This window comes from Juglans microcarpa x Juglans regia, chromosome 8D (assembly GCF_004785595.1).
Source record: "Juglans microcarpa x Juglans regia isolate MS1-56 chromosome 8D, Jm3101_v1.0, whole genome shotgun sequence".
NCBI classification, from domain to species: Eukaryota; Viridiplantae; Streptophyta; class Magnoliopsida; order Fagales; family Juglandaceae; genus Juglans; species Juglans microcarpa x Juglans regia.
In genome coordinates, this window is record NC_054608.1 from 9,872,147 (window position 1) to 9,888,282 (window position 16,136).

The 16,136-nt window shown below is 36.2% G+C and overlaps 1 protein-coding gene across 1 annotated transcript; it reads left to right on the forward strand.

The window, feature by feature from the left end:
• Nucleotides 1–13,150: 13,150 nt before the first annotated feature.
• LOC121242195 lies at nt 13,151–14,490 on the forward strand. The gene is made up of 2 exons (XM_041140088.1): nt 13,151–14,306; nt 14,456–14,490. The coding sequence occupies exons 1-2, from the start codon at nt 13,151–13,153 to the stop codon at nt 14,488–14,490; spliced, it is 1,191 nt and encodes a 396-aa protein (XP_040996022.1).
• The last annotated feature ends 1,646 nt before the right edge of the window (nt 14,491–16,136 follow it).

A 16,136-nucleotide genomic window follows, 5' to 3' on the forward strand; every position in this document is an offset into this window, starting at 1 on the left:
GGATTTAATCCAATGTTGTAGCCTAGAAATTCTCCTATTATATTTTAAATAAGGAGAATAATGAAAGTGATTCCCTGATCGAGGATATCCACGACCTTTCCTTGATGTTTCACATTTTTCAAAGAATTTCTGGTGATAATTTCGACCAACAGGTGCTTTGTAATGTTTTGACTTGAAATTTGGAGGACAACGGCTTTTGAACGGACCAAATTGGGCTTGAAAAGATCTTGAATGACCCGATTGAACAAATCTGTCATAAACCGGTTCAAGAAACCGAATAATCCGGTTCAGCTGGTTCAAACTAGGTCTGGAGAAAACCGGCAATCGGCGGCTCGGTCAACGGCTCCGTTCGTGGCTTAGCTTAGAGAACGACTTGAATCTTGGCTTGGGTTCGGCTCGGCTTTAGCTTTGCTTCTTCAGAATTGGGCAAAACGACAATGTCTTTTTTGCCGTTTTTATCCTCCCTTGGTTGAATGATAATGTCGTTTAACCAAGATAAGTTTGAAATTATGTTACCGTTGGACGTCCACCTTCTTCTTCCTCGCGCTGGACTTCTTCCGAAACAGAAAACTTGGATCCTCACATCCGTCTGGTGAAATGGTCATCGGTTTTGAGGATTCCGACGTGCTCCCAAGTTCCACGAGGTCCGGCAGTGGTGATGAACTCCGACGACCCCCCAGAATAGTAACAATGGGTGATGAAAAATTGGAAAATGCACTATTTCTTTGTGTAAAAATATTCCAATAATTTTCTTCAAAATAATAACAACTTACAAGATTTTGAAAATTCTCAGTGTACTCTAATTCTCCCACCGTGATTTGGAAAAGTTTATCCTTCGCATTTTCAAGCAAACGAAGATGAATATAATATGCAAGTGTAGTTGTCAAACCAAGCACTTGTCTATTTATCGTCTTCACAATGCGTAAAAAAATTTCCTCTGTCATAACCTATCTCTAATACCACTGTAGAATAATTAAGAACAAAAAGAAGCAGAATTTGACAATATGGTGACACTCCAGTGAGAGTATTTGTCCCACAAGTTTGTGATGAATAAAGAGAATTGAGTAATTTCATTTGTGCACCAAATCAAAAGGTTGTGTCTCTTGACACTTCACTAGTCACACATAACCTTTTGACTAAATCAAGACGTTGTGTCTCTTGACACTTTCTTAAACATCACCCCTCATAGGAACAATCACCATGTTGGACGGTGTCATTCAAAGGAGTACACCGTTTGGTGATCACATCCCTTAGAATAACAATCCTCAAGCCATTGCACCACCATGGCTGGTTGCACCACCATGGAGACCATCGTAAGCCTCGAACGTCTCTAAAAGTAAATTATTTTTACACCACCGAAATAGAAAAAACATCCTACGCTACCGCTCAGTTGGTTTAGGTTCGAGACCCATGATGGAGCTGACGTGAATCACCAAGAGAGCCATAGAAAATGTCGTTTGTGCCACCTTTAGCCACCGTGTGCCGATTTGTGCCCTACCGCTACTCCAAGCCGTGCCGCTATCAACATCCACCCAGTGTCACTTGGACCCACCGTCACGAGTTCCTCTCACTGTGAGCTTGGTTCCATCACATGATGTTATGCTTTAATCTAAAAAATCTGTTATGCATTTTTATGATATTTCCTTATTACACCCCCTGTTATTAGGCAGGTTCTATTTTGAATCTTTTGTCTATATATTTCATTTATTTTATGAAAGGCGTTGTTTTATTATAAGCACGTATAAAGAAAATAAACGAAGATTTAAATTGTTTTATTTATTTTTTAAATTAGTATTTTTAAAAATGAATTTCAGAACTATATAGTAAGTATAAATGTTTATTTTTAATCCCTTGTCATATAGCATTTGAAGGGCATATGGAGGTAATTGTGTTAAGTATAATTATATTACTTTCAATAGTAAATAATAAGATTTTAATTTTATTAAATGAGTTTTCCATTTTTTTTTACATTATTTAAATTTGATATAAGTATTTTATTAAGCTGTAAATTGTAAGTATTTAATCTTTTATTTTAAACACTTTAAGCCAATTATATGATATAAGTTCTTGATGGTGTTAAATTAGATATGATTAAGGATAATTATGAATTACTATTGTTTAATAAATTTACAATTTGTTACTATATTACATGTTAGCAGTATTAAATTATGATTTCAATAATAGTTTATAAATATATGAGTTCTAAATATGAGTAAGTCAATTTTTAAAATGAATTTAAGTTGTTTTGCCATATTTGAGAAAATTATATTAATAAGTTAATATTATATTTAATGGATGATAGTATTTATTAGATTTCTGATAACTAAATAATTGTTAAAGCTATTTTCGAGTATGTTTTTCTTAAGTAGATTGAGAGTTTTAACAGTCATTCTAGAAGCTTAGGAATGTTTAGTATTTTGTATAGGTGACAATTGATATTCTTTCGGCACAGTTGTGGAAAAATTCAGAAAACTTAAAACGTTTAGGTAAGCGGGATTCTTATACTAGATTTGCATAAAAAGGAAAATGAATTGAGGTTGGTTTGTAAAATATGCATGTTATGTTTTAAAAGAAATGTGAAAACAATTTCAGTTATGGGTTCTACATTCACTCATGAAATTTGTATGAAAGAGAAAAAAATACTTTTTGACATAAAAAGTATAGACATGAGCAATATTTGACATGTTTCTAAAACGGGCAAAAGAGCGACTATAAAATCTGTGAATTTTTGTACATGTTATACGAAAATGTTTTGGATCTATTTTTTATCATATGAAAATGATATGAATATATTCAGCACATGGTTTGATATGATATGCATCTGAAAAACCTTTGGCATGACTTATCTATTTCTACTCTGATTCTGATTCTGGTTCTAATATGATGACACTGGCTCACGTGATATGGTTGGTACCAACATGATATGATATGATATGAGCACATCCACAAAGTGGTCTTTTATGTATTCTTTCCTGTGTGCACACTCGGGGTTTCGAGAATGAATAAGGGAAAGTTTCACAATATGATACTGCTTGGTTTGGCCACTGGGGATAGCACAACTCTACTTTGGGAGTTAAATATGATATATGATATGATACGGTGACATGTTACGATATGATATGATATGATAAGAAGAAGATGTTCAGCTATGTTATGCCAAAGTGTTTTCTTTAATATGAACAATTGGTATCTGAATATGAAAATATTGAAAATCGCTCTGGTTTTTCTGATAACACGATTTTGAGATTTGTTTATGAAAATGAAATGTTTGCTTCTACATACTGAATTCTATGAAAATGTTAATGTTTACATGTTAGTATATATTCTCTGCTTACTGAATTGTTGATAACTCACCCCTTACCTCCACAATATTTTTCAGATGTTTTGGATGTTTCAGTTGAGGATCAAGAGTGCAAAGCACATATAAGGCCATATGATCTTAGTGGAATAAGTATAAGAGGGTACTTTGATTATTTGAGAATTTTAGCCAGTAGTTTTGTCTACTCTGTTGACTTGATTTTTGGAAGGTGATTATTTATTTTGAGACTTAGTGGCATTCATAGTTAATCATTTTGGGAGTTGGAGATTTAAACATTGAGATTCATGTGTAGTTGAAAAGTTAAAGTTTATATCTGAACTGTGATATATGATTTTAAATGATAAGAAGTAACTCTCCGACCCATCCGGGACCGGGGTGTTATAGTTGGTATCAAATATATAGATAATGTTATGTACATAAACCATAATATTAATTAGATGCTAGCTATCATCCTTTTAACTAGATATCATTGTTTTATCAATATACCCTGATATAGTATAAATGATTGACAGATAAATAAAAGATAACAAGTAGTTTTTCATCATCCACTGATACTCATTATCGTTTTAACCATTCATATTTCGATATTGCATTCTTGTTTATAGTTTGGGACGTCACACTAAGATTTCCAAACAAATTATGAGTTGCACTAAATTAAGGATCGTTTGGAGAAAATTAGAATGATAGTTAATCCATGGGATAAATGTTATTTACCCTAAAGTCTTTTTGAATATTTTCATACACATTGGATCCTTTTTTATTTAAAGTGCTACATGTAATTAGTTTTTAGTGATCTTTCTCAACCTATTTGTTAAACCAAGTAATTAATCCTCTTTAATTCCAAATATAGTTGAAGAGATCCTCTTTAATTCCAAAAACAAAGGGATCGAATACATACATACTGCTTATAATTGGGTGCAAATTTAACTCTTAAAAATGGATGGAAAAATGAGATTAATTTCAGTTATTTATAATCAAATTAGATTGCAATATAAGCTTATATTGCAATTACGTTTGGAACATGAACTTTGGAGATGCACATTAATTAATTATAGGATATTTACATCTGACTTTGTTTATATATGATCTTGTTTAAACAATCCAAAAGGATTTCAAATTTGTAAGAAGTGTAAATCACAAGAAACCTCGGTCTTGTTTGGATGTTGAAATGAGATGAGAAAATTGTAAATAATAGTGAAATGGTTTGTGAATAGTAATAAAATAATTTGAGTTAAGATGTTTAATTGGGTTTTAGAAAATGAGATAGAAAAAATTGAATAAAAATATTATAAAATTAAATTTATTTAGAATATAATTTTTTAATATAATTTTTATTTTATAATTTGAAAAAGTTTAATTGTTTCTTGTGTTTTACTTGAAAGTTTATGAAAATTCAAATAATGATTAGATAAAGATTAAATGAAAAAATTGAATATTTGAAATTAAAAAGTATTTATATTTGAGTGATGTTTAGAAAAAAAATTAAATGAAATGAGATGAGATGGATTAAGATAGTTATCCAAACGAGCCATCTCAATCACATGTTTAATTAAATTATTAGTCATAGCTACACACCATAAAAAAATAACTATTTATTTACAACAATGACCATTGGAGACGTCTTTCCAGCCCCGTTAAACGGGCCCAACAATGTCGATTGAGGCCCAATGTGTTGGAAGATTATGGGCGTACAGTACACTTGCCGCCAAGAAATTGCACCACCTAACAGTAACCATTGTTGACAGCTAGAGATGTTCCCCCTTGAGGAAATAGCGAGATGTTCACCTTTACTCTTTTTTTTTTTCCCCCTTTTAAATGAAAGAGAAGGTAGTTACATGTCCAATAATAACTCCAACCCAAATTTATTAATAAGCACTCGCTTGTGATAGAAGAATACGGTAGTAACAATCAAGATACTTGAGATTTACAATAAAATGAAAAGAATTATAACCCCCAAGTTTCAAAACACCAGATCAAATAATTCAAAATTATAACCAAAAAACATCTAAACATACCTATAAATGAATAAATCAATCTAAACAAGCCTATAAAGGATATAAACAAGCCTGTTGGAGTGCCGCAAGCCAACACTCCAATAAACCGCGTAGTACCCATTCCAGAAATATTAACACTTCCTAAGGTATGCCAGTCCACATGAATTTGTTCTAAGTATACATTTTAATAGATGAGGAACTTCCATCTGCCCTGACCAATCATGAGAGATCCCAAAACTACCCAGACTGGCCAAAAAATCTGCGGCCTTATTTCTTTCTCGATAGATATGCTTAATAGAAAAACTCATTGCTGCCAACATATTAACAATGTCTTCCCAAAAATCCTCTAAGTACCAAAGACTACAACTTCCTTTTTGAATCCAGTTAACAACCAAAAGAGAGTCAATTTCAATAATAATATTGTTGAACCCTAATCTTTTGCAATTTTGAAGACCTATTCGAAGGGCCATAACTTCTGCAAGATTATTGCTCCCGTTACCAATAGATTCGACAAAAGCAAAAACCACTCTACCAAATTCATTTTTGACTACTCCTCCGGCACCCAAAACTCAAGGATTATTAAAACTACTCCCGTCCACATTCAGTTTAAGCTAGTCTCTCTTTGTTTCTCCCACCTCACTGCCATTAATGTCTCATTCTCTCTTGAATTAATAGAAAGATTCAAAGACCTCAAGATCTGTACATCCTTCTCCACTAGCTGGGAAGCCTTATGAATCTTAATACCAACCTAATGAATCCAATACTTTATCAATCTCTATAAAGCATGAACCTTCTCTTTTCTTCATTCCATCTGAGCTTTACATCGCCAATTCCATAAATTCCAGGTAATAATCACAGGTATGAGTTCGATAAGATTACCAAGATGAGATGACTTCGATGCTCTCCGAAACTAAGCCTCAACAGTTGCTCTCCAAGACCGGTTTGAGATAAACGGGATACCCAAAATATTTGAGCTAAATTTCCATATGGCCATAGCAATATTACCACTATATAACACAAGATTAATATCCTCAAAGGCACCTTCTTGATAGCATTCACATGTTGAGACTAAAGGCACACCAAGTCTCCTTATACGGTCATCCACACTACGACATGAATTTAAAGCCTTCCACATAAGCATAGAAAATTTCTTCGATAAAGCCGCATTCCAAATCCAACCCGACCATGGACATTTAGGATTACTAATCTGAACAAAAGAGCAGACGCTTTTGGACGTGAAAGACCCATCCGAGTTTCCTAACCAAATAAGCTGATCATTACCTTGCCTACTATTCCTGATCTCATTAACTATCTCCTCCGTTTTTTCTGGCCCTACTAACTGCTCAAGTTGCTCTAGATCCCAACTGTTGTTTAGCATGCAGTGCTTCACCTTCATTGTCGGATCTCCCACAATCGGATATTGCTCCATTAAAGGTCCAGAATTAAGCCAACTGTCTCCCCAGAAAGACACATTCCCATCCCTATTTTTCCACTTGGAGTGTGAAAGTAGAATAGAAATTTCTTTGGAAATCGATTTCCAAAACTAGGTGCCTTTAGATGGATAATCTCCAGTAGATGTTGTCCATGCATGTATTTCGCACAAAAAAATATTTTTCATAAAGAATCTGAACATAGCAAATTCTAGGCAAATTTGAGATGCAAAATCTCTGTACATCAACAAGATTCCTCAAGCCAATCCCTCCCTCATCTACCGGTTTGCATAATCTATCCCATTTAATCCATTTCTTCTTAGGACTCCCATTGATTGAGCCCCAGAAAAATGTGCTAAATATCTTATTAAACTGAAGAAACACCATTTTCGGAACATGCATCATATATAGTAGATGAACAGGCATGCTCAACAAGACGTGCTTTAACAAGATCACCCTCGCCCCATCGGAAAGAAAATTCAACTTCCAACCTTTAATCTTCTTCCAAACTCTTTAAATAACATCCTGAAAATGAATTAACTTCAATCTTCCAGAAACAACTGGCACCCCTAAGTATCTAACCAGGAACTCCCCTTCCTAAAATTGTGTAACTGATAAGAGATGTCGCCATCTAGTAGTATTGATTTTCTTAGAGAAAAAAATCGAAGATTTGGCGTTGTTCACCTGTTGACCCGACCATGAAGCATAAGTGCGGAGTGCACCAACAATCTCTGAAACTGAAGATTTCCCTCCATTAGCAGAAATACCATGTCATCAGCATATAAAAGATGAGAAATAATAGGACCATGACTTGGATGAGAGAAGCATTTAATTCTTCCATCTTCAAATTTCTTCTTTAGCAGCCGAGAAAAAACTTCCTCCACTAAAATGAATAAATAAGGAGAAAGAGGATCCCCTTGACGAAGACCTCATCCACCCTTAAAGAACCCTTTTGTAGTGTCATTCATCACAACAGAATACCAAGGCGTAGTAACACATTGGACTAACAGATGGTGAAGTTTCAAAGAAAACCCAAAAGCCTCCAAGACATGGAATAAAAATTCCCAGTCAATAGTGTCGTAAGCTTTTGCAAAATCAATTTTCATCATAATATTACCTCATCGGGCTAGCTTATTAATATCATGAATAAGCTCCTGAGTAAGACTAATATTTTCAAAAATACTTCTACCTTGCAAAAAGCTCCTTGCTCCATAGAAATAATACTGCTGAAGATTGAAGTAAATATATTCCCTAGAATCTTAGAACAAATTTTATAGACTACTGAACAGAGACTGATCGGTCTAAAGTTCCCAAATGAAGTGGAATTTTGAACTTTGGGAATTAAGATAATAAAAGAGGCAGAGTAAAACCTTGGTAATGCGGCCCTGCAAAAAAAATCACTAATTGCTTCCAATAAATCCTGTTGCACTAAAGACCAACAATGCTGATAGAAACCTGATCCAAAGCCATCAGGTCCAGGATTACTATCCATAGGAATAGAGAAAAATAGAATCTTTAATTTCCCCCACAGAAGGATTACTGCCAACAATTATCTGCCTCAACCGAAACTATTCTTGATATTAACTCAGCCAAGTCTGGCAATGAACTCAACGTTTTTACTTTGAGAAAATCCTCAAAATAAATGCACGCAGCCTTATGAATTCCTTCCGACGAGGTAAGCACTCGGTCATCAGAGAGCTTCATTTCCATCACCACATTCTGTTTATGGGACTACAAAGCTTTAAAGAAAGAGATCGAAACCGCAGCATGCGAGACCCAATCGTGCTTGACTTGTTGAGCGATACGAGATTCTTCCCTTTTTAACAAGACATCAAGCTCAATTTTGTTAGCTAAAACATCTGTTTCAACGTCTTCTGAACAGCATTCTTGCAAGCTAGATTCTCCTTCCTCCACTTTTGCTTCTAGATCTTTAATATGCTTCCCTGTCTAGCCAAACACCTCCTTATTCCAAATTCTAATGACCAGTTTTAACCTCTTCAGTTTTTCAGCAAGCTTCCACAAACCAGTACCATTTACCTCTACCTGCCAAGAACTAGAAACAGACCTCCAAAAATCCTCATGACTCGTCCACATATATTGAAACTTAAACGAGTCAGGACCATACCTAGAGGATGGTTCCGAAAGACCCAAAAGCATAGGGGAGTGATCTGAAGTCCTCCTTGGAAGGTAGTGAAGTCTACCCAACGAGAAAAAATCCATAAACTTAGAGTTGTATAAAGCTCTACCAAGCCTAGCCCATGTACATGCCATCCCTAATTGACCATTGCACCATGAAAGTTTATTGTCTGAGAAAGGCAGCTCAACAAATCTGCCATCATTAATAAAAGAGCAGAAGTCCTCCATTGCCGTAAGCAACCTTGGATTTCCCCCTCGTCTTTCACTATCATTGCGTAAGATATTGAAATCCCCAATAATCACATAAGGCAACTTGATATTATTAATAACAAGCATATCGGCACACAAAGACCTTCGGTCTAAATGCCGGCATTTAGCATAAACTGCCAAAATCAATACACCTGAATTAATAAGCAGGGTAATATGCTAATTTGAAACACCTATAACATTCACCTGCGACGAGCATTCCAAAAACACCAAATCTTGCTTGCTTGATCAGCATTCGACTGGCACTCGTCAAAAGATAAAGAATTCTTCCATAACACAAATGATTATCATCCCTAAAAGATTTCGCAAGAAATAGAAGAGTAGGTTTATGCAATCGTAGCAACGCCCTCAATCATTTTTTCGAGGTGCCAAAACCTCGGATATTCCAATATATAAGTTTGCTAATCATATATTCTGCTGAGGGGGCTTACTCGGAGCCCTATAAGAACTACATAAAATTTTTTTGCTTGGTGTATTTTTTACCACTAAATCAGAATCAGAGGATCCATCCCTATCTTTCCCAGGATGAGGAATATTGCCTCCATCATCAGATTTCAACTCCATAAAGTATGATTCTTGATTGAAAATCACCATATGCAAAATCTTTTGATACTGCTGGCAGTGTATCTCTAGACTGCACCATTACATTCTCTATTGCATCATCAGCCGATGGGTTAATCTCAGCATTCGATGCAGATCTATTTTCGATATGGAAACCAACTCCTCATCAGGTATGGTCCCGCTTGATTCTCCACATATCAACAGATCTTTCCTATGCACTGGGACTTCCATATCATCCATATCTGCATCCGTCTCCAAAGTCGATATCCCTACATCATTACCATCATCCAAAACAAGATCCTTGGATTCCAAGTCCAAAACAGGGGATTTTATATTATTATTAGATTGCACTTTTTTATCCTTCGCCTCATCTTCTTTGTCCTTTGGGACCCAGATTCTACTCGACTTAATAACCTTCAAATTCCTAGTCTATTTTCCTTCTTTCATGTTGACCTTTCAAGTCTTCAAATTATGTCCTTGCACTTTGCAACAGGAACAAGAGGCAGGTAAAGTTTCATATTCAACCTCTTGGGAAATACTAGTTGGATGCCTCTGTGTCCCAATCCAGATAGAATAAATCGGCTCCTGATCAATATTCATAAGAACGCACACCCGCTTACCATATGTTCTAGTCGCACAATGTGTCACATTATCCCTCCTAAAAAAAACCCCAATTGGTGCCACAATGTTATGTAAAAACAATTCTTGGTAGAGATTTAGAGGGAGGCCAGGTAACATGATCCAAACCGGCACCAGCGCTAGTTCCTCATCTTCTTTAAAATCTGTCGACCATTGAAAGGGCCTATAAGCAACCTCTTCGATGTCACAACTTTCACGGGAAAAAGACTTTAGGAAATCCTCTTCATTTGAAAATCTCACAAATACCTTCTGAGGCTTGCGCATCACAGAAACTACTGGTTGGTTTGAAAGGCCCCATCTGCTATGAATAAATCCTTTGATGCGATCCAAAGATGGCCTTTGCCTTAAGAATTTTAACACCATAGAGAACCGAAATGGGATTGCTGAAAGATCCAATTCCTCCTTTGTAAATTGCACGAAAAACTCACCATCAACACATTTGGGTTACTGGAAAGGAATAGACACCTCAGGGAGTGCCTGAGGAGTTTGAAGCACCAACTCGGCAAAAGTTCTTGGCCTAGCATGAAGTGTTGGAGGGGGCTGGTTGCCCCTGGCGGCAGCCATGCACGTAGAAGAAACAAACCCTTGGCCGAAACCTTCCAAGTACCAAGAAAAGGTATCTTGGAATGTGAAAGTCTCCTAAAGAATAAGATATAACATAAATAGTAAGTATTTAATCTTTTAGTTTAAACACTTTAAGTCTATTGTATGAAATGAATCTTTGATGTGTATTGTAATAGATCTTGTTAAAATTGTGTTATTAAAGTTGTAAAATGAAAGTAAGTCTATAGGCTAGGTCACATTGTTTTTTCCAAGCTAAAATTTGGTGAGATGCTCACATAAGAATGGTAACTCCTTCCTTTTTCAATCGAGTCATCCTTGGAACTCGATAATCGAATCTTCCAGGTCAAGGGAAAAGATCAAACTATCCTTAGAAGCAAGAATTCACGTCTATATAAAGGGCTAGATCTTTCGTTAGAGTGCATCACATGACCTCTATTTCTAACTTACGTGTCGGAGGTGCATCAGGCACACTGGGTCCACATATTTTCTTGTTACAGGTTGATAACACAAGGCGATAGGCGATAAAACACGGGATCTTCAAAAATCATAATATATAGTTGTTCCGTTCATTGTAAAATTAATAAAGACATTTAGCAAATTTACAGCAATGATCATAATAGTTTTCTCGTTCAATTCTTTACTTTGACATTTAGAACACTTATACAAATCATATTGCAATATAAGCATCTGTAGGGATCATCGCAATCTTCAATCTATTTTAATTTATAATTATATGATTCTCTAAAAGCAATCGAGAAGAAGAAGAAGAAGAAGAAATAATGATCTGATTTCAATTATAAGTAAAAACCCAATAAACAAAGATTACTTCTGAAGTCTTCTCATTCTAAGGTCAAGCTAGCAGCTAAGATTTGGCTTCGATTATTGTTAGAAATCTGCTAGACGTGGGACTCATATTGTTTTATATATATATATGATTGCGTGCAATAAGGAAACAAATGTCCCTCATCCAACGGATCCAATTACTCCTATCGAAACTGGATTAAAAAACAATTCTATTGGAAATAATTAATCAAGCTGCTAGCTAGGCTTTTGCCTAATTAATTAGCTGGTACTTAAACAAATAAAGTCCCTTACAAATAGAAACCTTAGCTTTGACAACCTGATCATCATCTCGTGGAAAGGTATATATCTTTATCGGAAAATGATTATTTATATAATTTTAGAATGTAAAAATTTCACACGTAAATTTTATATAAAAAAAGTGGACAAATTTGATATCTATATTCATGATAAATTTTATTTTTAATGATAAATTTTTTCTTTTCAAAAAGAGTATACGGAGATTTATATACTCTATAATTATATCTAATATTACTATTATAAATTTACGAATTTAAGAAAAAGAAAGATCATCTGAAGTTGACTAAACCAAATTATTACTTTCAATGTATATATTGTATATTTCTACACACACATATATATATATATATATATAGATATAGTAGCTAGCAGATAGAGCCTGACTGGGGAATATAGCCTTCACCGGCAGGTCATGCTTAATTTCGGAGCAAATTCAGCTAGCTAGCTGTAGGCATGCATTGATATGAAAGTCTTTAATTTATGAGGTCACCCACATCATGATCATGTAGTCAATTTTATTTTAGTTCGATCAAGTCAATCTTTTAGATGAGACGTACGACTCAAGTAATTATTTGAACAGGTTGCTTCTCCGAGTATATATGCTGAATTAGCGTGGCTGAATAAGACCCTAGTATTAATGGGAAATGACCAAGACTTTCTTCACCCTTTTCGGTAATTATTATAAAAAAATTGTTTATTTATGATTAATTAATTTTAACAAAATAACTATTTATAATTAAAATTAGTTGTAAAAAATTTTTTAGTTATAATAAATTAATCACAAAAGTTCATTTTTCTTGTAGTAAACGAAAATTAAAATAGAAACACAAGACATGAATTAAGTATATATATATAATATATATAAATGAATACATTTATATATTGAATTTAATATTGACAGAATCATCTCTTCCCATATTTTTAGATTACACAAAATTAATGATTTCTTAATCTTAGGCAACTGTTACAATAATATAGTTTCCTTATATGTAAATTTCCATAATTAGTTTCATTGTACACTTATATATTTTGTAAAGCAGAATACAAAATCAATATACTGAATTATTCAAACTCGTTTTCCCTCTTGCTTAACATGGTATCAGACTAGGTTTCGTTTTTTATTTTTTTTTGGCATCACCATGGTTGAATCCTCCAACCCACCTCTCCCTTCCCTCCCTTTCCCATATCTTCTCCATCCCTCAGATTCACCAAGCTTAACCCTTGTCAATGGACTCCTAACCGGCGACAACTATCCCAAATGGCAAAAAGCCATGACCCGAGCCCTCAATGCCAAAAACAAACTTAGTTTTGTTGATGGCACTCTCAAAGCTCCTGAACCTAATACACCCGAATACACCCGATGGAACCAAACGAAGGATATGGTTCTTACCTGGATCCTCAATTCCATTAGCCCCTCTCTTGCCAATTCTCTTGAATATCACACCAACCCACGTGAAGTTTGGGTGGACCTTTCCTCTCGTTTTTGTCGTGGCAATAATGCCAGAATCTACCAACTCAAACGGACTCTATCTTCCCTACATCAAACCACAAATTCCATTCATGATTACTATAACCAAATCAAACAAATTTGGGATGAACTTGGTCATCTCAAACAAAGCACTGACCTCACAGCTTTACAGCAGCAAGCGGATGATGAACAGGTATTCCAGTTCCTCCTCGGTCTCAACGATTCCTTCGCCTCCCTCCTCACTCAAATCTTAGCCATGGATCCACTTCCACCCATAAGCAAAGTCTTCTCTATTTTGTTTCAAGAAGAGCAACAAAGGCTGCTCAACATTAGACCCTCTCAATCGGAAACCATGGCCATGCCAGTTCGATCTAGTGGACGCCCAAAAAACTCTTTCAAGTGCACAGCTTGCGGCAAAGATGGCCATACCCGCGATCGTTGTTGGACTCTCGTCGGTTACCCACCTGGCCGAAACCCGCGACCCAAGACCCAGCCATCCATTCTCGGACAGCCTCCGTCCAGCGTCAACCAGACCACTGCCGCTTCATCGGCTTCAAGCCCGGTTCCTGGCTTGTCACCGGAGCTCTACCAGAAGCTTCTCGGCTTGCTCGCGCCATCATCTTCTCCGATTGAGTCATCTGTGAACTTCATTGGTAACCTCTTCTCCCCTCATCTTGATTTTCCTCTCAATCGGCGCCTCCATTGGGTGGTAGACAGTGGCGGGAGCCACCATATCTGCCACCACAAGGAAGCTTTCGCCGATCTCCAACCCCTTGCAGCCCCCCATTCGATTCGGCTTCCCACGGGTCAAGATGTGCCTGCTGAGGGTCTCGGCACATGTGTTCTCTCCCCTTCTCTCATCCTCACTCAAGTTTATTTTGTTCCCCTTTTAACCTTTAATCTATTATCTGTTTCCCAAATTGCCCTTCACAATTCTTGCATTATTACTTTTTCTTCTAATAATTGCTTATTTCAGGACCCATAGTCGATGAAGCTTATTGGAGCGGGTGAACTCTGCAATGGGCTTTACGTGTACCGTCCCGACCCCCTTGTGTTTTTTGCTGTTCAATCTGCTGCTAATAAGACCCTATGGCATCAATGTCTAGGTCATCCCTCCAGTTTTATTATTTCTAAAATTTTAGATTCTCTTTGTATTCTTTCTAATTGTGATGTTTGTGCTCGTTCTAAACACACAAGATTACCCTTTCCAATTTTTGCTAATAAAAGTGTTTTTGCTTTTAATCGTATTTTTTGTGATATTTGGGGTGGATATAATACTTTTTCCTTATCTAGAGCACATTATTTTCTCACAATAGTGGATGATTTTTCTCGCACCACTTGGATATATTTAATGCGTTTTAAATCTGAAGCTTACACTCATTTAATGCATTTTTTTTCTCTTGTCAAAACTCAGTTTAACACCAATGTTAAAATTATTAGAACTGATAATGGACAAGAATTTCTCTCTCATTAATTTCAAACTTATCTTCTTGACCACGGCATTATTCACGAACGTACTTGTGTTGAAACTCCTCAACAAAATGGTGTTGCGGAACGTAAACACCGGCACCTTCTTAATGTTGCTCACAGTCTACGTTTTCAAGCACACTTACCCCTCCCTTTTTGGGGTGATTGTGTTCTTACTGCCGCCTACCTCATCAATCGCACTCCCAGCCGTAGTCTTCAAAATAAATCGCATTTTGAGGTTCTCTTCAACAAAATATCCAACTACGATCACCTTAGTGTATGGGTGCCTCTGTTATGCTCAAACTCTTCGTATTCACCGTGATAAATTTTCTCCTCGTGCTACTAAATGTGTTTTCCTCGGCTACCCTAGCACTCACAAAGCCTACAAACTCTACAATCTTGATACACGGTCCATTTTCTACTCTCGTGATGTCACCTTTCATGAACAACAATTCCATTTTCAGAATATTTCAGACTCCTCTTCTTCTTCATCTCAAATCATTCCCCTTCCGATTCCTGAACTCACTTTATCTACTTCTCAAACACCTCTAAATCCTCCTCAAACTCCAGCCTCTTCATCTTCTCCTCCTCAAACTCCACCCTCATCACCTTCACCTCCACCTGTCTCTCGTCCTCGCCGCCATACTACCCGGCCTTCCTATCTTCATGATTGCATATGTCCCACCTTACACACAGAGCCCACGACGTCTTCACCTGCTACAACAACTTCAGGTACTGCTCATCCTTTATCTGATTTTCTTTCTTACTCTCGCTTTTCTCCCTCACATATTACTTATTTAAATGCTCTCACCTCTTGTGTTGAACCCTCATGCTATTTTGATGCTCTCAAACATTCTCATTGGCGCGAGGCAATGTCTACCGAGCTCCAGGCTCTAGAAGCTAACTCCACTTGGACTCTTGACCATCTTCCACCTGGTAAGAAACCCATTGGCTGTAAATGGGTTTTCAAAACCAAACTCAAAGCTGATGATCCATTGAGAGATACAAAGCCCGACTGGTTGCCAAGGGCTACACTCAAGTTGAAGGACTTGACTACCATGAAACCTTTGCTCCGGTAGCCAAGATGACCACTGTCCGCTGCTTATTGGCCATTACTGCTAAAAAAAATTGGATCATTCATCAGCTCGATGTCAACAACGCCTTCTTGCACGGTGATCTTGATGAAGAAG